The sequence below is a fragment of the Vanrija pseudolonga genome, chromosome 1 (assembly GCF_020906515.1).
Source record: "Vanrija pseudolonga chromosome 1, complete sequence".
Taxonomy (NCBI): Eukaryota; Fungi; Basidiomycota; class Tremellomycetes; order Trichosporonales; family Trichosporonaceae; genus Vanrija; species Vanrija pseudolonga.
The window spans coordinates 3185325-3208826 of record NC_085849.1 but is presented as its reverse complement, the minus strand read 5'-3'; the positions used below and the strand labels follow the sequence as shown (position 1 = coordinate 3208826).

Below are 23502 nucleotides of genomic sequence, written 5' to 3'. Positions count from 1 at the left end.
GTACCCCGCCAAGTCTATTCTATCAAAGTGTGGTCAATCAATCCCACAGAGAGTTTCCAGCCAGCAGCAGCCCAGCATTCCACGACCCAAGAGGTAGACATTGCCCTTGTCAACCACCACCAACCACTACTACAACCACCACCACCCGTCGTCCTCGACGGCACTCTACTCCAAACACACACACCCGGCGTCGAGCACCGTCAACTCGGCCTCAAACCCTTTAGCCCCCTCCAAAATCTCGACTCGGCCTGGCCGTGCTCACCCCACTCTCCATCCAACCCCCTCCTTCGGACACCATTCCGCTCCTTCACCCACCCCACACACCTCGGTGAATCGCCTCGCAATGACCTGGCAACCTCAGGCCGAGGGCCTCCGGACGGTCCTTGACATGCTGAGGGACTCGTCCAGCCCAGACTCGACAGTCCAAAAGGCAGTGGCAAAGGTATGTTGCATTCATTATCCCTGTTCGCCGCCAGACCAACAGGCTGACATTGTCGTGTGTGCTCTTGCCCCCCGGATCTCCGTTCGCCGCCGCGTCATACCCCGATTATCAACCCAATAGAAACTCCACGAGCTCCGCTTCATCCCAGACTTCCTCGCCTACCTGTCACATGTCCTCGTGCATGGCTCGCAGGAGGCTGTCTCGCACCGTGCTGTTGCCGGTCTTCTTCTCAAGAACGCCCTCATTCAGAGGACCGGTCCAGCCTTGACTGATGGCGACGCCATGGCAATGAACTATGTCAAGAGCACAGTCCTGCTCGGTCTGGCCGAGCCAGAGATCATGGTCCGCCAGACGGCCGGCACAGTCGTCATGGCTATCCTTGCCAACGAGGAGACCGGCGCTTGGCCCGAGGCCTTGGACACGCTGTCCAAGGGCATGGCCTCGCAGGACGAGAATGTTGTTGAGGTACGTTTTGAAACCAAAGGATGTCGTGGTGCACGGTGATCCCCTTTTGCTAACCTACCTTTGTAGGGTGTTTTCAACACGTTCCAAAAGATTTCCGAGGATTGCCCTCAGCGTCTCGACATGACCGTGGGCGGCGCCAACCTTCTTGACCACCTTGTCCCCGAGTTCATCAAGTTCACTGGCCACTCCAGCTTCAAGGTCCGCCTTTACGCCCTCGAGACCCTTCAGTCGCTTTCGGCTCTTCAGACGCCGGCTGTCACGGCTAATGTCGACGCCTATCTCCAGGCCTTGTTCGCCCGCGCCACTGACAACTCGGCCGACATTCGTCGCAGCGTCTGCGCTGCCCTCGGCTTGATTCTCAGCCACCGCCCCGACAAGCTGGTCCCCGAGATGAAGAACGTGGTCGACTACATTGCCTACTGCACCAAGGACCCGGACGAGACGGTCGCCCTCGAGGCGTGCGAGTTCTGGCTGACATTTGCCGAGGACCCCGCTCTCAAGGACCAGCTCCTTCCCTACATTGGCCAGATCGCCCCACTGCTCCTGCACGGCATGGTCTACTCCGAGGTTGACCTGTTATACCTCGACAACGATGACGATGACGAGGCCGTCCCCGACAAGGAGAGCGACATCAAGCCTCGCAACTATGGTGGCAAGACCCACGGTGCTCACGAGACGAACGACCCTTCCTCGTCTTCGGGCGGTGCCGGCAAGTCTCGCGAGGCTGCCGACCGTGCCCTCGACGATGATGATGAGGACGACGACGACGACTTTGACGACGACGACGATGAAGGAGCTGCCGAGTGGAACATCCGCAAGTGTTCGGCTGCCGCTCTCGATGTCATGGCCGTCTCATTCGGCAGCACCCTCCTTGACATTCTCTTACCCTACCTCAAGGAGCGTCTGTTCAACGACGACTGGCGCCAGAAGGAGAGCGGTATTCTTGCTCTCGGTGCTATCGCCGAGGGCTGCATCGACGGCCTCGAGCCCCACCTTCCCCAGCTTGTTCCTTGGCTCATTTCGGCCCTCAAGGACAAGAAGGCTCTCGTCCGCTCCATCACCTGCTGGACCCTCAGCCGTTACTCGAGCTGGGTGGTCGCTGTTTCGGCCACGGACAAGACGCAGTTCTTCATCCCCGCCATGGAGGGCCTTCTCCAGATGGTGCTTGATGTCAACAAGCGCGTCCAGGAGGCTGGTTGCAGCGCCTTTGCTACTCTTGAGGAGGAGGCTGGTGGCGAGCTCGTGCCCTTCCTCGAGCCCATCCTTCGCAACCTGACGTACGCCTTCACCAAATACCAGCAGAAGAACCTGCTCATCCTGTACGACGCTCTTGGAACTCTTGCCGACTCGGTCATGGGCGCTCTCGGCACGCCTCAGTACCTCGAGATTCTCATGCCCCCTCTCATTAACAAGTGGATGTCGCTGGGTGACTCCGACCCTGATCTTGTCCCCCTCCTTGAGGTAGGTTCTGGTGACGTTGTGAGGATGCGGATTTAGTTGACATCGGTAGTGCTTGTCGTCGGTTACGCTCGCATCCGGCAAGGCCTTCCAGCCCTACGCGCAGCCCGTCTACCAGCGCTGCCTGACCATCATTGCGACATCGCTCCAACAGTGGGACGCGTTCACTGCCGACCCCGACAACGTCGAGGAGCCCGACAGGACATTCATTGTCGTGGCCCTTGACCTTCTTTCGGGTCTCGCCCAGGGTCTCGCGGACCAGATGCCGGCTTTGATCGAGCAGGCTCAGCCTCCTCTTCTGCAGCTCATCGCCCTCTGCTTAAACGTAAGTGGTACACACTCTTCTCGATCTGAGCTTACACCGCACCAGCACTTTGAGCCTCCTGTTCGCCAATCGGCGCACGCCCTGCTGGGAGACATGGCCATGACCTGCTTCCCCTTGTTGAGGCCATACGTCCCCGAGCTCATGCCGGCCATCATTGAGCAGATCACACCCGAGCCTCAGCCCGACTGCATTAGCGTGTGCAACAACGCTGCTTGGGCTGCTGGAGAGATCGCCATCCAGTACCGCGCCGACGCCACCCCCATCGAGCCATTCGTCGACGACCTGATCCGGAGGTTGATCCCCATTCTCCTCAACCCCAAGTCGCCAAAGTCTCTGTCCGAGAACGCCGCTGTCACGATTGGTCGTCTTGGTCTTGTCGCCACGGCCCGCGTCGCGCCCCACCTCGGCACCTTTGCTCAGGCATGGTGCACAGCACTGTGGGAGATCAAGGACAACGACGAGAAGGACTCTGCGTTCCGTGGATTCTGCATGCTCATCGGCGCCAACCCGGCCGGCCTGGAGAGCAGCTTTATCTGGTTCTGCAACGCCGTCTGCAAGTGGCAGCACCCTTCGCGCGAGCTTGACGGCATGTTCCGCTCCATCCTGCAGGCCTTCAAGGCACAGCTCGGTGCTGGCTGGGACGCGCAGGTCGCAGCGTTCCCGCCCGTCATCCGTGAGCGCCTGCGCGAGCGCTACGATGTCTAGACGGTTTATTTTGTTTGTCGAGATTGGTTTGTCCGAGCACCGTCTGTGATGGCTATTGCAAGTCAAGCGCCTCGCTCTCGGAGGCAGCTATACCACCGCCGATATACCACACACATTTAGAGTAGGCACACACTGGCATCTATACCCTTTTATACATTGTTCATAGCACAAAAGTAGGTAGACAAGGGCGCACGCCCCACCACCTTCCCCCCTCCTCCCCACCCCCACCCCCTCCGCTTCCACTGCATCTCCTCGTTCGGCGCGAGGAACTACACAGCACGCATGATGCCCTATCGTGCATAGCATTTCAGTTCCATACTACAAGATTGTGATGTTTGTGTGATTGAGGACTTGTTGGCAGGTGGCAAAGATGGGTGTGGACGGAAGCTAATCGGTCTTGTTGATTTCGATGAGACTGCGTCATGAAAGCCGAACGAGATGTCGGTTTCTAGTCTTTCACTCAACCTCTGTCCAACTTGTGCAAAATGGAGGGATTCGACCTGCCTATGAGCTTTGGCAAAAAGGCCAAGGCGCCGGCCAAGGTCAAGCCGCAGCACACGAAGCGGGAAGAGGTACGTGGGTCGTCTAGCCGAGCTAACAGACAGCCTGCTCGCCCTGCTATCCCTCCTCCGCGCGAGGTGCCGCGGGCTGAGCCAGGACCATCACGGCCGGCTGCCGACGCCGTCGCCAAGGCGGACGACTCGGGTGATGACGATATCGGCCCGAAGCCACCATCGCCGGCGGCGAAGCGCAAGGCGGAGGACGAAGACGGCGACGACTCGGACGAAAGCGAGTACGAGGAGGAGGCGGACCGGACACCGGTGACGCACGAGATTGTGCTGAAGGACCACACAAAGGTGGGTTCTAGGCTTGCGTAGAAGCATCACCACTCACACTCTCAGCTCGTATCCGCCCTCGCTGTCGAGCCGTCGGGCGCGCGCGTGGCGACCGGAAGCCACGACTACGACTGCAAACTGTGGGACTTTGGCGGCATGGACCAGCGGCTGCGGCCGTTCAAGAGCTTTGAGCCGAACGGGTCGTACTTTATCCACGACCTGAGCTATGCGCCGGACGGCAAGCACCTGCTCGTGGTGAGCGGCACGTTCTACCCCAAGGTGTTTGACCGGGACGGCGGCAACGAGCTCGAGTTTGCAAAGGGCGACGTGTATCTGCGCGACATGAAGGTCACCAAGGGGCATACGGCCGAGATCAACTCTGGCGCCTGGCACCCCAGCGACAACGACGTGTTTCTCACTGCGGCGAACGACTCTACGCTGCGGATATGGGAGGTCAGCAACCGGCAGAAGCAGAAACATGTCATTGTTGTGCGGTCCAAGGAGCGCGGCAACAAGACGCATGTTACCGCGTGCGCGTGGAGCCCGGACGGCAAGCTGATTGCAGGAGGTGGGTAGTGACCGCTGGACGATGCTGACCCGCCAGGATGCCTCGACGGTGCGCTGCACATCTGGCGCACAAACGGCAACTTTGCGCGTCCCGACAAGAGCAACGAGGCTGCCCATGCCAAGAACACGGAGACGACGGCGGTGGCCTTCTCGCCCGACAACACCAAGCTCGTCTCGCGCGGCGCGGACGACACTATCAAGCGTGAGTGGGAGGGAGGCTATGCACCACTGACACACACAGTGTGGGACGTCAAGAACCTTCGCCAGCCGCTCGCAGTGCATAAGGACGAGGCCAACGTTTACTCTGAGACTGGGGTCGCGTGGTCGCCTGACGGCAAGTACGTGCTCATCGGCACGGCGGTCGACCCGCGCAAGGAGGATGCAATTGGCGAGGTCCTCTTCCTGAGCGCGACCGACCTGAGCGTGGAGCGAAGGGTACCGATTGCGAAGGGTGCTTCCGTTGTGCGCGTCGTGTGGCACTCTCGCATCAACCAGATCTTTGCGTCCCTGTCCAACGGGGCAGTGTACGTGCTCTACTCGCCGCACTCGAGCATCCACGGCGCGCTCCTGCCGCTCGCCAAGATGCCGCGCACCAAGGCGCGCGACGTGTCGTACACGACGGCGGACCTCACGCCGGTCATCTACACGCCCGACGCGGGCGGGCTGGGCGGCCCGCGGCTCGGCATGTCGGCGCACCAGCGCGAGAAGCGCGCAAAGAAGTTCAAGCCCACCGAGCCGGTGCACGGCGTCGGCAAGGGCGGGCGGATCGGCGCGTCGGCAACCGCTGGGTTCGTGGCGGAGATGTTTGCGTCCGGCGCGCGCGTCGGCCTCGAAGATGTAAGTGGTGTGGTGCGTGGTTGGAGTTGTGCTGACGCCCGCGACAGCCCCGCGAGGCGCTCCTCAAGTATGCCACCGAGGAGGAGAAGGAGCGGAAGAAGTACATGGCGGACGAGGCGGCGTAGTGTTGCATCATGAGTGTAGTAGGGCAGTTGCTAGCTAGCATGTATCGCGCCTCCACACGCCGCTCGTGACAACAAGCGACAAGTGACCTCCACTTCTGACGCCATAAGCGAGGCAGGTGGACGATGGTTTCGGAAGGCGGCACGCCACTTAAGCCAGCGAGTGTGTCGCCACTGGCCTCACTTACACTTCCTTTCACACTCCCACTTACACCCACATCACACGCGAACCACCATGTCCCCCATCGCACTCACGCTGGTCGGCAGCACGGGCCTGACGGGCGCCAGCGCGCTGCAGCACCTGCTGTCGAGTCCGACGACCTTCGCGCTGACGGCGCTCTCGCGGCGCACCGACGCGCACACTCCGTCGAACAAGGGCACAAGCTACACCAACCGCGTCGTGGCCGACCTCACGACCGTCGCGGCCGCGCCCGAGCCGCTCGTCGCCAGCGGCGGCGTGTACGTCACGGCGCTCGGCACGACGCGCGCGCAGGCCGGCGGCGTGAAGCAGCAGGAGGCTATCGACCTCGACTTGAACCGCGACCTCGCGACGCGTGCCAAGAAGGACGGCGCGGCGACGGTGGGTCGGGGCGGGGAAGAGGAAGAAGAGGAGTGTTGGGGCTGACCCCCCACCCCCAGATCATCGTAGTCTCCTCGGCGGGCGCAGACGCAAACTCGTACTTTGCCTACCCGCGCATCAAGGGCCAGCTCGAGGAGGACGTCAAGGGCCTCGGGTTCGAGCGTACCGTCATTCTCCGTCCCGCGACGCTGCTGTACAGCGGAGACCGGTGAGTGGGCGCGGGGCAGCGAGCTCGGGCGTGTAGCCCTGCCGTCAGGCTGGGCTACACGAGGGTGATGTGTTGTGGTCACAGCAGCTGGCCCGTTGAGATCTTGTCCACTGACGCACCCCAGCGCCGAGAAACGTACCGCCGAAGGCTGGTTCGTCGGCCTCATCAAGGGCGCGCGCGCTATCGGCCTCCCTACCGGTGCGCTCGGCATCGACATTGAGGAGTAAGTGTTGGTCCGGGACAGACACGGACGGCACTAACGAACGACCCCAGCGTCGGCGCCGCCATTGCCCAGCTCGCGGCCAACCCTCCCGAGGGCGTCTCGACCCTCTACGACGCCGACCTCGTCAAGCTCGCGGCCGAGTTCCGCGCCTCGCAGGCCGCGCCCGAGAAGTAGTACGGCTACCCGCTACCCGCTACCGCTATATGATAATGCATAATTCGCCCAGTCTCTATCTTCTGAGTGTGGGCACTACGGCCCGAGCTGTGAGCAGAGCAGAATCGCGCGGCTCCCTGCACTGCTGCACACATCACACCCCGCCTAGTCCACACGGATCGAGTGGTACAGCCGCCTGATGGCAAAGTATGTCGAGATGTAACCAATCGATCCGCCAAGCAGGAAGTTGAGCAGGGAGAAGAGGAAGCTGGGGCGTGTCAGCAAGACTCTTTGTCTACCACACCACAATACCACTCACAGGTAGCCAAAGTAGAGCACCACGGAAGGGAAGTTGCCAAACGACAGCCGGCTCGCCCAGTACCACACACCGTACACAAACATCCAGAAGGCACTGCCGCCGCCCACGAGGAACGCGCGCCACTGCCAGCGGTACTCCTCGGCGCAGAGGATAAAGTACACGAACAGGATGCTGACGGTGGCCGTCGTCAGAGTGACGACGAGGAATGTCAGGAAGAGGAAGCCGAACGCGTAGTAAGCTCTGTTGCCAAACAGGCTCGAGAGCACAAAGTAGAGCTCGACAAACGCCGCGCCGAAGGGGAGGATACCGCCAATGATAGCCGCAGGAACAGGCTGGAGGTACCACGGGATGGGCGGGATCTGTCTTGGGATCGAGTTGACGCGCACAGGGTGCGAGAAGCCACCGTGCTTCATGCCGAGGAAGTAGCCTGCAACGGCGAGCGGCAGCGAGAGCAGGAACCAGAGCAGAAGGATGGCGAGGATGGTGCCGAACGGCATGGCGCCGGATGCCTTGGCAAAGACAAGGAACAGGTTGAGCATGCCGATGATCGTAAACGTCACAATAGGGAACAGCGTGGCCGTGAGGATGAGGTTGGGCTTCCAGGTCTCACCGCCGAGGGTCGTGAAAACGCGCGCAGAGACGTAGCCCGCAATACCGCTCATGAGGGTCCAGCACACCAAGAGGACAGTTGCAAGCGATCCACGGCTTGAGGGCGAAAGGAAGCCGAACAGCGCAAACACGAGGGTGACCGATACCATGCAGATGAGCTGGGCGCCGTTGCCGACCATGACCGAGAGCAGCATTGGGCGGTCGGGGGCACGGAACACCTCGCCGTGGACGAGCTTCCATCCATAGTCCTCCTGAACGTCCTCGGCAAGGTCGACAGCGTTGTAGCGGTGGATATCCTTGGACATTGTGCGGTAGAGGATCATGGCGACCATGAAGGTGAGGAAGCCGACAATGACGAGCGAGTTGATGAGAGAGAACCAGTGGATCTTGGGGTCAAAGACGTGAAGGTAGCTGTCCCAGCGGAGCCCCCAAGGAATATCGCTCTCGATAAACTCGACCGTGTACGTGTAGTAGAACTCGTTTGTTTGCGAGTCGGACAGCTTGTATGGCGCGTTCACAAAGCAGTTTGGCGTCGTCTCGCTCTTGACAATCGAGTCGACGGACCGGGGGTAGACCATGACGCCGACGACACGGAAATGCTCAGTGCCACGCTTGTGGTACTGGATGTAGATGTCGTAGTGGTTGTTGAGCTCTGGGTGGTGCACGTCCTTGGTAGCATCGCCAAGGGAGAAACCCTGCGCGTCGAGGAACGTCTCGCCAGTCTTGGTGTCTCTCTTCTGCTCGCTCGACGGCAGGCCGTCGATGATAAAGTTGAGACCATAGTTTTCACGGATGCGCGCGTTGATGAACACGGCGTCGAGCTGGGGGACCGAGGACTTGCACAGCGGGACACAGGTCTGGTTCTCGAGCATCTTGATGTTGAACGGACTGGACAGGATACGGTCGCCAAAGAGGATCGAGCCAAGCGACTCTGGCTGCTTGACTGGTTCGCCTTCGGGGCGACAGAAGTGGAAGCGCTCGTCATAGTAGTCGAGCGAGATGAGCGACTTGAGGGTCGCATTGAGCATGGGCGAGAGCGAGTTGACAAACACGTCAACCTTGTCGCCCTTTTTGTAGTCGTGCGGCGCGCTGCCGGGGAGGTAGAATGCCGACACGGGAGATAATGTCGACGATGCGGCGAGGACGACCGCCAGGGCCGTGGCTGCAAAGTTGCGCATTGTGGTGAGTGGAGTGATAAGGACAGGAGGAGGAGGAGGAGGGGTAGGGGTAGGGAGGGGAACCGCGCAGTGTCGTCGTCGAGTAGGAGGGATCTACACGCGGACAAGGGCGGCCAGGCGGACAAGAGGCGTGTGGGCGTGTGGAGTGACGAGTGTCTGTGGTGGGTGAGTGTCAAGCGATTGCGTGAAGACGCGGTGGGGTGGGGGAGGGAAGTTGAGTGAAGAAGTTGGATTGTGTAGTTGACGCTGTGACCTCTGTGTGTGTGTGCCATTCAGTGGTTGTCGCGGCGGCGGCGTCGCGCTCGCGGCTGGTGGGCGGATGCTAACTGAGACATTGACACGTCCAAAGCCGCCGCGTGGCAGCCCCCGCCAACACGGCCAACACTCACCCAGCGCGCCAGCGCCCACCGCCCATCACTTTACAGGGTCCTGCTTGGCCGCGTCCCTGGTGCTGGTGACTGGGCATCCATCCCGCTCTCGCTGCATGTGAGGTACCTCGCACTTTAAATGCTCTGCTCACTGCAAACGGCGTGCTCCATCTTTCCTCGACAAGGCCAGCGCGCAGAAGCACAAGCAATGCACGCATGCCGTATCTCGCGAGGACGGCTGTGTGGGCACATGCATGTCAATCTCGTTGACGTGTTAATTGGTGGGCATGGGGGCTGGGCCGGCTCGGTCGACCTGTGTCTGTCTCAACCAAGTTGCCCAACTCCGACGGATTAAATGGGCACGTCGCTGGGCGCCGTGCACTGACTTTTTGGCTGGTGGTGGGTGCAAGCCAGGCAGAAGCCCAGCCAGCCAGCCAGCAGTGGGTGGGTCGGCTGCCGTCGGTGTCGGTGGTTGAGGGCCGACCTGACCCCCACCCACCCATGCACCCCCGCCGCAGTCGCCCGCCAGTGGCCGCGCTTAGCAAAGCCTTCCCAATGATGCCACCATTAGCACTTTATCCTTGGTCATCGGGTTTCATAATCAACCAGCCAGCAGCCAGTGACGCCTTTTCGACTCCATACGGCTTGACAATCTCTCCTCTTACCCGGGTGACAAGTAGAAAAAAGTTGTGCCCATATAGATGCATTCGGCTATTCATCGGCCTCTCTGTCCTTCTTAGATACCTACATCCACAACAAAGACTCACACACATACATCGGTGACCCACCCACGTTCACAGCAAGCAGCGCACTCCAACACCGCTCAACGCCGCAAACACAACCCAGCCAGCAGCAAGCAAGCACCAGGGATAACGCAATAGCCGGCCCGGGGAAGATTCGAGCGAAACTTCCAATCACGACCCTGCTCACCCACCTGAGATCAGGACAGTCTCGGTCCATTGACGACTGCATCTCGGTCTTGTCTTGTCTTTGACCCACTTGTTGTTTGCTTCTTGCACCGACTACCCCCTCCTCCAACCACCACTATGAGCGCCCCTACCGCCGTGTCCAACCCGCCCACGGCCATCCCTAGCCCGTTCAAGTTCGACCCCGTCGAGGACGCGATCGCGGCCATCCAGAACGGCGAGTTTGTCGTCGTCATGGACGACGAGGACCGCGAGAACGAGGGCGACCTCATCTGCGCCGCGTCCAAGATCACCGAGGAGGGCATGGCCTTTTTCGTGCGCTGGACCAGGTGAGTGACCGTCGCTGGCTGTCCGAGTCGAGGCGAAGCCGCATCGCGCCTAGTCGGGCTCGGTCGGTCGATCGGCCATCCGCGAGATCCGAACTCGGATCCTCGGGTCTTGCGACCAGCAGCACCTCGGCGAGACGAAGAGCACAACCGGCGTCCCCGTCCCTCCCTCGCCCAGCCTGCTAACACCCCCCAGCGGCTACATCTGCATCCCGATGCTGCCTGAGCGTCTGGCCGAGCTTCGCCTCCCCGCGCTCACGGCCACGACGGGCTCGAGCGAGGACCCAAAGGGCACAGCGTACCACCTCACCATTGACGCCAACGGCGCGCGCCACCCCGTCGCGACCGGCATCAGCGCGCACGACCGGTCGCTCGCCGCCCGTCTCGCTGCCTCTGGCGCCGGCCCAGAAGAGTTCACCCGCCCCGGCCACCTCGTCCCCCTGCGGTATACGCCTGGCGGCACGCGCAAGCGCACGGGCCACACCGAGGCGTCGATTGGTGAGTCGAGCAGTCGAGCAAGCACGCCAGAGGATAATGATAATGAGAGCTCACACCCCACCCCAGACCTGTGCTACCTTGCTGGCGAGCCCCCCGTCGCGCTCCTCTGCGAGCTCGTCCACCCCACCGACCCCAGGGGCACCATGGCCCGACGTGACGACTCGTGGCGCTTTGCCCGGGAATGGGGCCTCAAGATCATCTCGATCGAGGACCTCCAGGCCTACGTCTCTAGTGAGAAGGGCGCCGCCGTCCCCTCCGCATGAGCGGCTGGACTGTGACTGGATCCGGATCTCAATCACCCACCCACATCGTTACAGCATCGAGCATCGCCTGTTGTCGCTACGACGTAATCCCAACTCTACCTCTCAAACCCCCCACGACGCGCCATAGGAGCTAATGTACTTTGTTCTTGACCGCGGTGATGGGCCTTGGGGGCCGTGGCGCCATGGGGATAATGGCTCGCTTATTGACGGACCTCCCCGAACTGATGGTATCATGTCACAGGCGTGGGATTCATCGGCCGTCGGCGCGGCGCGGTGTCTACAACAATGCGGATCTAGTGTGCGCAATCCATGGTGCGGGTGAAAGGGGGACGGACGGCGTATGGAGTTTACACAGGCTACGTCTCATGCCGTCTGAAGTCTGGACAGGAAGTCCTTTTAAAGCTTGAACAGGAAGCCGAGCTGAGGACACGTCAGCGAGAACCAGCAGTGCTACCTACATCCTCCACAGTGAGCTTGCCGAGGGCAGCATCGGGGTCTCGGCTCAGAGCCGCGTCCGTCATGGCCAGCTTCTTCTGCTGCAGCTGCACAATCTGGTCCTCGATCGAGTCTTCAACAACCAGCTTAACCACCTTGACGGGGCGCTTTTGTCCGAGACGGTGGATACGGTCCATGGCCTGGTACTCGACAGACGGGTTCCACTGACGGTTAGAGAATGTCTGCAACTTTGTACTCACCCATGAGTCCATCATGAACACCATGCTAGCCTCGGTAAGGTTCTGGAGGTGTCAGCTTGGATTCATTCGCCGACTCAGCGACGTACGAGGGCAACACCACCCGCCTTGAGCGAGATGAGGAACACTGTAACTTGCGTGTTCTTCACTGCCAGAGTCAGTATCGACTTGGACAATCAAACCCACTGAAGTGCTGGATGGTCGCGTCGCGCTGCTGAGGAGTCATGCCACCCTCCAGACGGCAGATCTACAATCAGCACAAACCCTTCACTGCCACGCACGTTGAAGCCCGCACGCTGCAGGCGGAAGGCAATGAGGTCAAGGAAAGACACAAACTGCGAGCTGGTCGGGTCAGCGCCAGTTCCTCATCCCGGTCGGTCTGCTTACAAGACCAGGGACTTGGTAGTGCAGTCCTTGCGGCGGAGCTTCTCAAGCTCCTCGACCAGCGCCTCCAGCTTGGATGAGGAACGCCAGTTCTGGTCGTGTGAGTACACCCACATACACACGCAATCTTCAACGCACATCAACATTGAGGCGGGACAGAATACCCTGGTTGGCACGCTTGTTGGTCTCTTCGCCTAAGTCCATGGCCTCCTGCTCGAGATCGATGGAGATCTCGATGTGGCAGACTGGGCATTCCGGCTGGCGGGTTAGCTCAGTCTGGAGTGATTAACCCACCCTGTGACCGCGTAACTGAGTGACCTCAAGGTACTGTCTAATACACTCGCGGTCAAAGACGTGCTTGCAGGCCGAAACAATGGCGTCCTCGGCAGTGTCGTTGCAGATGCGGCAAACCGTGCCCTCAGTGACGTCCACTGCAAGAGCGCTCTTCTTGGCGCGGAGGACAAGGTCGGGGTGACACGCCATTTGACGCACTGCGATCATCAGATCGATCCGCGGCCGATGGACTCACTCCTTGTAATGAGAGAGAAAATGTTCGAGTAGTCTACTTGTTAGAAGAATGTTCTCATTTCGCTTGAACCCACTGTTGAGCACAGTACCGGAGTCGAGGTATGTGTCGAATTGACGCTTGGCATTTGTGAATAGACTCATGTACAGCTCCTTCTCCTGAGGCGAGAAGAAGTCGCGGCGAACCACAATGGTGCGAGGGGGGAGGCCGAGGTCGTCGGCTCGCTCGAGCTTGGTGCGGCTGGGGGTATGAGTTGTGTGCCGCATGCCATGATGGCAACCCACCGAAGCATCATGCGGTCGAGGAGAATCTTCAACTTCTTGAAAGCCGTCTTGCCAGGACCACCTTCCTCGATACCGTAGCGAGCAATCGGAGTGAGAATCTGAGTGGGTCAGCGTTTCCAGCAAAGGTCCCACCCACCTCAGAGTTCCACAGCGACACATGGGCCATTGGCGTGTGACCGCAATCGTCACAGTGGCGTCTATTGGCAAACTGATCGTTAGACGAGCACACCCTTGAAGCCTTTACTCACAGCCCAGTGGAGGGACTTGCAGTCACACTTCTTGCAGAAATAGTAACTGGGTGTGTTAGAGTTGACTGAATGCGCTGTTTTTGAACTCACCTAAAGGGGTCCGCGCCGAGGAAACGGACGAGGGAGTACAGCTCACCGACACGGTTCTGAAGCGGGGTGCCGGACAGACACCAGCGGTACTCGGCATCCAGCGCAAAGGCCGCCTTGGCAGCATTGGTTGAGCGCTCCTTAATGTTATGGGCCTCGTCCAGGACCACACGGAACCACTTGAACGAGTGAAGGGCACTCTTCTCCTTGATAAGGAGGTTGTTCTTCTTGAACCCACGCTGTTGACGGCGGAATGCAGCTTCAAGAGTTCCGTACGATGTGAGGACCTAGGGATGTGAGCGGAGATTCTGGCGCTCACAGGCCCGAACTTACCACATCATACTTCTTTAGCTCCGCCGCCTTCACACGATTGGAGCCGTGGAACAGGTACGTGGTGAAGCCTTCGGCGTGTGTCTCAATCTCGTGCTTCCACTGCATCAGAGCGACGACAGGGGCAACAACAAGGGACGGCTTGCGGCGGGGCTCCGACAGGAGCAGGGCAATCGTCTGAATGCTAGCATCGTCAGCACACACCTTGGCGCACAAACTCACGTCTTGCCCATGCCCATCTCGTCAGCCAGCATGCCGCCACGCCAAACACCCTCCTCCTGCTTCTTCATCCAGTAGAGACTTTCCTTCTGGAAGGGCAGAAGTGTGAGCTTGAGGGATGGGTGCGCCTCCATCGGCACAGGCTTGATGGGCTCGATGTTGGATTCCAGGTCGCCCCAACAGTCGACGAGCTCGGGGTGATACTAGGCGTCAGGACACAGTGTTGAGTTGCACAACTCACCAGCGCCAGGCGAACCTGGTTCTTCTCGCCTTGGGTCAGCTTGCGGCCGAGCTGCTTCTTGAGCTTCCTCTCTCCCTTGGCGACAACTTCCTTCTCCGCCCTCATGCGCTCGATCTCGGCCTCCCTTTCCTCCTGTGTCCAGTGATCTGGCATGTTTTGAATCTCGCGCTCAATCTTCCTCTTCTCTGCGCGCGAGACCTTTGAAGACTTCTTGGGAGCTGGGCTTTTCTTTCCGCGACTGCTCGGGCCGTCGCTGTCCTCAGACATGTCGTCGTCGTCGTCGTCCGAGAGTGTGATGGACGAGAGGTTGCTGTCGGATCCCTCATCTTCGCTGGGGCTGAAGTTCGACTCGGGGGACATGGCTGTTGACGGGCCTGATGGGGAGGTACTCGTGGACACTCCATTCTCGCGCTTCACGCGGCCTGCCGGGTCAGTGTCTGAAACGGGTAACCTCCACTCACGTTCAGCAGCTTTGGCCATCTGCGCACGAAGAGGAGCATCGCCCTTGGTCGCCTTCCCTCCGAGAGTACGGCCAGCGCTGGCCTTCCTTCCGCGTGGCTTGGCCGACGATCCGCGGCTGGTGGTCGGCGTCGCGCTTGACGATGCACCAATGTCCTCCTGGGAGCGGGACGCCTTGAGCGCCTTGCGCAGCTGCGCCTCCTCCTCGTCGGTGTCGTTTGCGAACACGTCAAAGTCGTCATCCGACTCCACCTTCCTCTTCGCCGGCGCCTTACCCTTACCCTTGGCGGCGCGGGAGGGTGTCGGCTTGAAGTCTTCCTCTGACTCGGATCCAATGTCCACGATCTGGGTGCGCGCCCGTGTGGAGCGCTTGCCCGTACTTGGTGGCTCAGGCTCGGTCCTAACCTTGGATGACTCGAGCGTGAGATTGTCGGCACTGTCTGTCTTCTCCACACCGAGCTTGGAGCGGCCGCGAGGGGTAGGAATCGCGACCTCGATCGCCTGGCGCTTTGCGGCCGGGGCCAGAGGGGAAGCTGATGTCAGCACCGTCGGCGTGAGCACACTCACCTTTACGCTTCGAGGCGGGGACGGGCAAGTCCTCCTCCATGTCGCTCATGCTGATGGGCGTGATAGCGCCGAGGTCGACCGAGGGGGCGGCCGATGAGCCGGGAGTTGTGGCTGCCGATGACGAGCGCTTGGTGGAGGCTGGCGTGGGGAGGGGCGGCTTTGCTGAGCGCGTCGAGCGACGCGTCGAGGGTGTGCTCATGGGCGTGTGGGGTGCGTGGGGGAGAGGAGACGGGGGGCGGGGCGGGGCGTGGAAGGTGGGAAGGAAGGGAAGAAGGAGAGAGACGAGTCGAAAAGCAGAGTCGCTGGGCTCGAATGGGTCGTTTTGGCGGTTGACAACAGTCCAGTCAACCGCTCAAAGCCGATCGAACAAAGTGGTGAAATATTCAGGGACCTGGATTTGAGTGCGCCTTATCTGCGCGCGTTCAAAGTCACCCAGCACGTCACGGCGACAACAGTCAGCGACGCGTGTCGGGACCAAAATTAGAGAGACCTGGCCTTGACAACGACAACAACAACAAGGAATGCATTGTGGCATTTGGGCAAGGCAGAGGCCAAGGCAGCTGAAGAGCCAGTGCGCGTGTGCCGTGGCCCATCAATATGGTTACTGGCAGACAGGTTGCCACAAGCTGATGGCAAGTACACCAGGGCCTCATCTCACAGCGGCGCCCGTGCCGCCATGCAGCTGTGGCACCCCACATTCCATCCATCCTCCCCTCTCCACCACCGCCATCATCATCATCGCCTGCTCCGTGCAGCCTAGGTCGAAAACCAGCGGCACGCACCAGCGGCATACCCTTCGGACCTCGGCAGCTCGGGACCCAAGACCGAACCCCACCGGCAGTTCCAGCGGACGCACGAGCGCGGGAGTCCCTATGTGCCGTGCCTAAGCCAAACAACCTTACTCCTCGACCTCGCACTCCTCCTCTCTTCCCTTTTGCGCTCACTCTTGCACACACCAGCCATCACAGACACACGCGGTGCATCTTGGGTCCCGATCGATTAGTCGCTCGCTATAAAAAAAATACACTCTGAATATCTATGGGCGGCCGTGAAGCTGCCTATGCCTTCTTGAGCTCGTCCTCGATGGCGCTCTTGAGCGCGGCCGGGGTCGTCGTGGGCGCGTAGCGGCCAACGAGCTTGCCCTCGCGAGAGACAAGGAACTTGGAGAAGTTCTAGCAACGTCAGCACTCTGCTCGTTTGGCCATAGCAAGAAGACTCGACTCTACTCACCCACTTGATGGCGGTGCTGCCGAAGCCGCCGCCTCCGGGCTGGGCCTTGAGCCAGGCGAAGACCTCGTTCATGTTGTCGCCGTTGACCTCGGACTGGGGCGTGTTAGCCAAGGGTCTATGCTGTCAGGTCCCCGTGCCCTCCTCACCTTCTTGGCCAGAGGGAAAGTCACGCCGTGGTTGACCTGGCAGAAGGAGGCGATGTCGTCGTCGGATCCAGGCTCCTGGCCACCAAACTCGTTGGAGGGGAAGCCGAGGACCTCGAGGCCCTGCTCATGGTACTCCTTGTAGAGCTCCTCGAGTCCAGTGTACTGTTTGGGTTAGCGCGGGCGTCGAAGCAGGATTCTCTCGCTAGACTGACCTGGGGAGTGAAGCCGCTGTTGGGCGTGTTAGCATGCGCCGCTCAGCGTGTGTGCACAACACACTCACCACTTGGACGCCGTGTTGACGATGAGGACAACCTTGCCCTTGAGCGTCGACTGGCTGTCAGCGCCTGCTTCTCTAGGGCCTTACTCACAAAGTCGAGGACCTTGTCCTTGCCGGGCAGGACGGCCTTGAGCTCGTAGAACGACTTGCCCTTGACGGCGTCGGGGATGTTCTCAGACTTGAGAGTGCCGACGGCGGACTTGAGTGCAGAGAACATGGTGGCGGGGATGAGTTGCAGTTGTATGCAAGGTAGTGGGTGGTGGGCAAAGCGGCAAAAGAAGTCAGAGCCGCGTGTGTAATGTAGTCCTGTCTCTCGTCAGATCCTCGGCCAGCGGGCGGCGGCGGCGCGGTTTCTGGTGCTGCTGGGTGGTGCCTGGACGACTTTGTCGGTCCACTCCGGTTTCCCCGGGTAGGTACGTAAGTAACTTTGCGCTTCCACAAGTTTTGATTCCATTGATTCCTCAGCCAACAGGCCATAAGCAGGGTAACCGACTGTTTACGACGCTCGGATTTCCCGCTTCAACGCGGGCCCCGTTTACTTAAACCACAGTCTGCACGGCTATAAGTACGCACGCACGGCGTATGCAGGGGCTGCATGGCTCCACCGCACGGTGGTACGGTGGGCGCCCGCACCCTCGGCGTTTGCTATGCTCAGCCCCGAGGCCTCACCTGGTAACAACTGACATCATCGCTATCGCTGGGCCCGACGAGGGGTCAAGAACCGAAACTTGCGCCCGACGGAGGCGTTGGATGGGCCTTGGAGGGGCCTTGGAGCTTCAGGTCAGAGTTGCGCAATGACCAAGCCGAGATATCAGCAGGTCGGGCGGGCGGGCGGGCATGCGTGCGTGCGTATGTAGATCTCGGTGGGTGAGTGGGCGACAGGGAGGAGTGGAGCAAGCGACGTCAGTGTGTACACATAGCAGTGAGGGGTCGCACCACATTGCAAACCTCGCAAGTCTGGTGATAAAGAGGGCGCCGGATTGACTAAAAACCTTGAGCGAGGAGGGTCTGTCGCCATCGAGTGCATTGTTGCACCGCCATGTCGTGTTGTGGGAACGTCGTGAGCGTCTTGGGGCGGTCACGGCCACCCGTGTGCCCTCTCTCTTTGACTTGGGGCGATGACAGTGCTCCGCACGCACGCACTGCTGCTGCGCGGTAAGTACTGTACTTACTTACGAGACGACGCCTCGCGCCCCGTCGAACCGCAAGCGAGTTGTAATCCGCCATTAGGATTTGGTCTAGACTGCAGCCTCCTTTCAAATTATATTCCGCCCTGCGTGGCTGGCGACAAGATTCACCTTCCCGCGATTCGGCCGCCACAACCTTGAATGGATGGCCCAAAGTGGCGGCGGACACATTGTGCTGGGCGTGGCGACTACATAGTCACGGCTAACGAAGGCGACGAGGCTTGCATCCACCGTCGTTCTTTCCGCAGCTTGGCAGGTCGTTGGCGACACGCCATGCATTCAACCGTACGCGACGACTGCTCTGTTTGGAGTGTTTGGGGGGACCGTGGAAACCGACGTGACAAACTCGAGGCGCAAAGGCCATCTAGTCAGCAGATATAACAAGGGGAGGAGGCGGGGAAGGGGGGTGTGCCATCCTCTCTCTCCAGACACACTCACTCCTCACAATGATCCTCGCCCTGGTGCTGCTTGCACTAGCTGTCGCGTTTCCCGCCCTGGCGAATCCCGTCGACCCGGGGCAACCGACAACGGACAGCTTTGTCTTCCACGGGTGCGCAATCAGCCCCAATATAGAGAACTGGACCGTGACGTCCCACTGGACAGTGATGATCAATGCGTTCACGAGCTGGGAGGCGTGCCAGGTAGGTCGCAGACGCGTCGCACGTCGACTGAACCCCAGGCCAAGTTGGCCTCCATCTCGCGCCCAGATACCGTTGTCTACGCCTGGTGGTTCCCAGGGGAGCCCATCTGGACGGCAACGTGGTGCGGCCTCTCAATTAACCCACCTGACATCACGTACTCCTCCCTCTACGACGGAAACTGCCCAGTCGGCTATGCGAAGGTGAGCTGCTCCGCGGGCCCGTCACCTGCTGACCCCTAGGTCGGGGTGCAGAAGGACTTTACCGTCAACGGCGCTCAGTCCGACTACCAGTTCGCGGGCTGCTACGCCGACCTGACCCAGTCCAACCCGCCTGGGTACTTGGGCGACTTCTACAACGGCGGAGTCAACTCCTCGCATTTGGCCAGCGTACAGCCCCAGGAAATGATGACCTCGCACGACTGCCTCGCGGGTTGCGCGAGCGAGTTTGCTGGCTGGATTAATGACAACCCAAGCCTTTTTACAACCGACTTGTATGGGTACGCTCTGCACTATGCTCCTGGGGCACCAGAGGTCACAGCACGCGGCGGGGCAAACTGCATATGTGCGCTAGATACCGTCCACGGCATACTCGGTCTCTGCGAGTACTACCAGGGTGGCACTTCCACAGGCGGTGGTTCCACAGGCGGTGGTTCCACCCCCGGTGGTTCCACCATCGACCCCGGGCACGATGGCAGCGGCACCGGAGACGAGGGGTCCCCGGGTGGTACCCCAGGAGGCGGTGGCGGCAGCGGAAGCGATGGTGCCACGGGTGGTGCCCCCACCACCGACCCCGGGGACATGGGCGGCCCCAGCAGCAGCGGCAGCGGCAGCGATGGTTCCCCGGGTACTACCCCAGGGGGTAACCCGGCGGGGAGCTCGAGGAGACGCGATGTCAACGGTGCCGACGTCAGTCCCTCCCTCCGCAGGCGCGATGCCCCGTTCACCATGGCCTACGTGTACGCCATGCTACTCCCCCAGATTCTCGAGCCTTCGGCAGCGCCCGTGCGGCGCCGCGCAGCAAGGGCGAAGCAGCTCGCGCTGCAGGAGGCCAAGCAGCACGCGTACTGCCCGCGCGGTCTGACGCCGTGCCACGTGTCGCCGCGGAGCAAGGGGTACGAGTGCCTCGACGTGACGAGCGAGCTTGGTGAGTCGCACGCATGATGGGGGCTGGTGGCTGACGTGTCCAGAGTCGTGTGGCGGGTGCAGGTGGGGAGTGTACGGCAACGCCTCGTCGGCGGCCGTCGGCTTCGAGTGAGTACTGCACATGCCCAGCAGCCTGTGTGAGTGTGGCACTGACGCCCCGCGCAGCTGCACCAGGCGCCGCGGCGTCGACTCGGCCGCCACCTCGTGCGTCCGCGGCAAGTGCACCGTGTGGGGCTGCCGCGCGGGCTTCAAGCTCGCGGGCGGCGAGTGCACCAAGGTCTAGTATCGTTTGGTTTGTGTTCGTTTGCCCCGAGGTCGCTTAGATTCAATACACGCCGTGGAGATATGGACAGTGCCACGAACGCAATTGACATTGGTATGCCCCACTCAATAATGTTGAGATCGGCGCGTCGTGCCGAGCCGAGACGAGCCGAGGTGGCGCCGTCGTCCCTCTTGATCCCGTGACGGTGGTTTGAACGTGCACGAGAACGGTGCCATTGGTGCCGGATAACAACAGGCAGGGCCGGATTTGCAATGTCCATCAGAGCAGACAGTCTGGCTTAGGCTCTGCGCAGCAGGTGGCTGTGTGGCGGCATTTACGAGCCACGCTGGCGGTCGCCACGGTTGCCATCGCCCAGCCAACGGCCACCTGCTGTGCATGCCCTAGAATGGATCACTCGTCCGAGGTGGCGGCTCGCAGGGTGGCCGATGCGAACAGTGGCCGGTTGTCGAAGAATGCCATGGTGGTGCGGTGACCACCTACCGGGCATGTACCTCCGTTGGGCCGCGGCTTGAGATTCGCGTCGCGCCATGCATTCAGCCGCGGGCCGACGCGCCGCTCACATGCCGCGGGTAGATGTCTTGGCAAACCGAGGCGGTGGCCAGATATAGCGGGGGGTGGTGCCGGGGTGGAATACCCCCTTGGCGAACCTCAGCGCCCTGCCTATCACGATGGCATCGCCCCGCGGGTCGTTGTTGTCGCCCTCACTAGGTACCGCGTCGCTTGTCTGTCGAGCCCCTGATGGGCCGCGCGGGGAGGACTTGGCTCTATGAACAGTGAAGCTGCGCCGCGCCCACTGATCTCGCAGCGGTGGTGTAGTTGTAAATATCGGCTTCGGCTCACCATTAAGCTGCGACGGGTGTTCGACTCGGAACGTGGACTGCAGCCCTCCTCGACACTTTCGACATTCGACATTCGGCATCCGACACTCGGCCAGGGGCAGTCCGCACCGACCCGTCCTCAAGGCTTAACCAGAGGTTCTCTGAGACCCTTGAGGGATCAATGTTTTGTTATGGTGAGTGATGGGGGCTGTGGGGTCTATTGATGGAGCGTGTGTGCTTACCTCTTCTATATGCGCGCCAGTGCCCACGACAAACCCAATGCTGACCGAGATGCATACATTATCGTCTACAAGAATGCTGGTATCGTGCGTGCGGAAGTGGTAATGGCAGGTGACTCGCTCTGGGGCGAGTCGTTTTAAATGGGTTCGTCTAAATGGGCGCGCTCTAAACGAGTCTAACCCTCTAGTCAAACGTGATCTTGGTGGCGGCAGGTGCGTCGGCAGTGTCCTTGTAGAACGCGCCGTAGCTGCCGTGCTCCTTCTTCTTGATGGTCGAAGGGAAGCGGTCCATCTCCTTGGGGATCTCGGCGCCAGCGTCGCGAAGGACACGCATAAACTCGCCCGCGAGAGACTTCTCGTGGTTCTCGCCCGTGAAGAACGTGACAGCCTTGCCCGACTTGCCGGCACGGCCGGTACGGCCGCAGCGGTGGACAAAGTCCTCGGTGGTGAGCGGGAAGGTGACGTTGATGACGAGCTGGACGTCGGGAATGTCGAGACCACGGGCAGCGACGTCGGTCGCGACAAGCACGTTGACACTGCCGTCCTTGAACGCCTCGAGCGCCTTGAAGCGGTCGTTCTGGTTCATGTCACCGTGCAGGGCACCGACGTTGAAGCCCGCCCGGCGGATGGTGTACTCGAGGCGCTGCGCCTCCTTCTTGTACAGGCCAAAGACGAGAACACGGGTGCCGGGGTGCGCCTTGAGGTGGTTGCGAAGGTGGTACGTCAGGCGGTGGTCCTTGTCGCGGGGGTTGTCGAGCACCTCGACGAGCTGGGTGATGCGCTTGTTGGCGGCGAGCTCGTCCGAGCCGACCGTCACCTTGATCGAGTTGGTGAGGAAGGTGCTGGCGAGGCGGCGCACCGACTCGGGCCACGTAGCCGAGAACATGACCGTCTGGCGGCCGCCAGTGTGCTCGGGGCAGTGGGCAATGATGCGGCGGATGTCGTTCTCAAAACCGGCGTCGAGCATGCGGTCAGCCTCGTCGAGCACGAGGTACTTGATGCCCGAGAGGTCGAGGTCGCCGGCGTCGGCGAGGTCGAGGGTACGGCCAGGGGTTCCAACCACAATGCGCACACCCTCAGAGCGGAGCTCGAAGATCTGGTTGTGCTTGGGCACACCGCCAAACAGCGCCGTGGCGCCGATGCCAACACCCTTGCCGAGCTTGACGAGCGTGTCGAACGACTGCTGCGCAAGCTCACGAGTAGGCGCGAGGACAAGCATCGCGAGCTTGCCCTTTCCGCCCTTCTTGGGGGCGGGGAGGCCGGCGAGCAGGTTCACACCGGGCACACCAAAGGACAGCGTCTTCCCCGAGCCCGTCTCGGCGATACCGACGACGTCACGGTTGGCCAGGAGGGCAGGCCACGAGACGGCCTGGATGGGGGTGGGCTTGGGGAACGCCGAGAGGAACTTGGAGATCTCGGGGCGCACAGGCAGCGTCGAGATGTCGAGTTGGGGCGGGAAGGTGGCGGGCTCGAGCGTGATGTTCTGCTCGGCGAGGTACGCCTTGTCGGCGGCAGTGAAAGCCGCGGGCGGCGCAGCAGCGGGAGCAGCGGCCGCAGCCTCCGAGGCAGCAGCGGCAGCCTTGAGCTTCTTGAGCTGCTTCTTGGACAGGGCGGGGGCCTCGGCGTCGACCTCGCCCTCGGCGGGCGTGGCGATGGCCGTCTCGTTGGGCGTGGACGCGGTGGTCGCGTCCGGGGTGTCGACAGGGGTCGCGGCACCCGACTTGGACTTTTTCTTCTTCTTCTTCGGCTCCTCGGAGGACGTCGGCGCAGGCGTGGCCGTCTCGGACGCGGCGTCGCGGCTGCGCTTCTTGTCCTTCTTATCGCTCTTCTCGGTGGCGGGCTCGCCAGCAGCGGTGGCAGCCTCGGCCTTGGCGGCCTTGCGGGCGCGCTTCTCCTCCTTGAGCTTGCGGCGCTCCTCCTTGCTGAGCTTGACTTCAGTGTCGACCGACATTTTGTGTGGGTATCTAGGTGGTAATGTTACAGAGAGAGTTGAGATTGAATCCCTGGTAGTGGGTGTGATTTCTGTTTTCTTTAATCTAGGGTGGCAAGCAGATTTTTGGTTCCTGCACGTGACTTGGCCGGAGGAGTGGGTGA

At 61.0% G+C, this 23502-nt stretch overlaps 9 protein-coding genes across 11 annotated transcripts; 5 read left to right on the top strand and 4 right to left on the bottom strand.

Moving 5' to 3' along the window:
- The first annotated feature begins 33 nt into the window (after positions 1–33).
- On the top strand, positions 34–3617 carry TNPO1 (Transportin-1). The gene is made up of 5 exons (XM_062767698.1): positions 34–442; positions 563–907; positions 974–2368; positions 2418–2690; positions 2736–3617. Exons 1-5 carry the CDS (start codon positions 344–346, stop codon positions 3393–3395), a joined length of 2772 nt encoding a protein of 923 aa, XP_062623682.1. The 5' UTR covers positions 34–343; the 3' UTR covers positions 3396–3617.
- Positions 3618–3866: 249 nt separating this feature from the next.
- Wdr70 (WD repeat-containing protein 70) lies at positions 3867–5835 on the top strand. Its single transcript, XM_062767697.1, has 6 exons — positions 3867–3967; positions 4001–4252; positions 4298–4799; positions 4836–5000; positions 5040–5635; positions 5683–5835. Exons 1-6 carry the CDS (start codon positions 3881–3883, stop codon positions 5758–5760), a joined length of 1680 nt encoding a protein of 559 aa, XP_062623681.1. The 5' UTR covers positions 3867–3880; the 3' UTR covers positions 5761–5835.
- Positions 5836–5952: 117 nt separating this feature from the next.
- fmp521 lies at positions 5953–9249 on the top strand (the record flags this gene model as incomplete). Of its 3 annotated transcripts, XM_062767694.1 has the most annotated exons (5): positions 5953–6337; positions 6397–6545; positions 6670–6768; positions 6819–7189; positions 7241–9249. In XM_062767694.1, 4 exons carry the CDS (start codon positions 5993–5995, stop codon positions 6940–6942), a joined length of 717 nt encoding a protein of 238 aa, XP_062623680.1.
- EMP70 (Transmembrane 9 superfamily member 1) lies at positions 7087–9027 on the bottom strand (the record flags this gene model as incomplete). The annotated part of the gene is made up of 2 exons (XM_062767693.1): positions 7087–7189; positions 7241–9027. The coding sequence occupies 2 exons, from the start codon at positions 9025–9027 to the stop codon at positions 7087–7089; spliced, it is 1890 nt and encodes a 629-aa protein (XP_062623677.1).
- Positions 9250–10130: 881 nt separating the features above from the next.
- RIB3 (3,4-dihydroxy-2-butanone 4-phosphate synthase) lies at positions 10131–11561 on the top strand. Its single transcript, XM_062767692.1, has 3 exons — positions 10131–10650; positions 10844–11145; positions 11212–11561. The coding sequence occupies exons 1-3, from the start codon at positions 10442–10444 to the stop codon at positions 11406–11408; spliced, it is 708 nt and encodes a 235-aa protein (XP_062623676.1). The 5' UTR covers positions 10131–10441; the 3' UTR covers positions 11409–11561.
- Positions 11562–11645: 84 nt separating this feature from the next.
- rhp16 (ATP-dependent helicase rhp16) lies at positions 11646–15644 on the bottom strand (the record flags this gene model as incomplete). The annotated part of the gene is made up of 20 exons (XM_062767691.1): positions 11646–11828; positions 11867–12067; positions 12104–12145; positions 12190–12248; positions 12287–12347; positions 12382–12442; positions 12488–12576; positions 12623–12742; positions 12779–12975; positions 13014–13046; positions 13087–13250; positions 13295–13392; positions 13431–13502; positions 13543–13588; positions 13633–13916; positions 13963–14143; positions 14182–14381; positions 14420–14841; positions 14881–15411; positions 15446–15644. The coding sequence occupies 20 exons, from the start codon at positions 15642–15644 to the stop codon at positions 11805–11807; spliced, it is 3084 nt and encodes a 1027-aa protein (XP_062623675.1). The 3' UTR covers positions 11646–11804.
- Positions 15645–16407: 763 nt separating this feature from the next.
- On the bottom strand, positions 16408–17362 carry GPX2 (Glutathione peroxidase-like peroxiredoxin 2). The gene is made up of 6 exons (XM_062767690.1): positions 17190–17362; positions 17102–17151; positions 17034–17049; positions 16822–16983; positions 16676–16768; positions 16408–16617 (listed from the first exon to the last, which is right to left on the bottom strand). The coding sequence occupies exons 1-6, from the start codon at positions 17313–17315 to the stop codon at positions 16504–16506; spliced, it is 561 nt and encodes a 186-aa protein (XP_062623674.1). The 5' UTR covers positions 17316–17362; the 3' UTR covers positions 16408–16503.
- A 1369-nt stretch (positions 17363–18731) lies between these two features.
- priA_20 (Protein priA) lies at positions 18732–20351 on the top strand (the record flags this gene model as incomplete). The annotated part of the gene is made up of 5 exons (XM_062767689.1): positions 18732–18926; positions 18965–19126; positions 19166–20069; positions 20113–20176; positions 20234–20351. 5 exons carry the CDS (start codon positions 18732–18734, stop codon positions 20349–20351), a joined length of 1443 nt encoding a protein of 480 aa, XP_062623673.1.
- Positions 20352–21592: 1241 nt separating this feature from the next.
- DBP3 (ATP-dependent RNA helicase DBP3) lies at positions 21593–23359 on the bottom strand (the record flags this gene model as incomplete). The annotated part of the gene is made up of 1 exon (XM_062767688.1): positions 21593–23359. The coding sequence occupies one exon, from the start codon at positions 23357–23359 to the stop codon at positions 21593–21595; it is 1767 nt and encodes a 588-aa protein (XP_062623672.1).
- Positions 23360–23502: the final 143 nt, after the last annotated feature.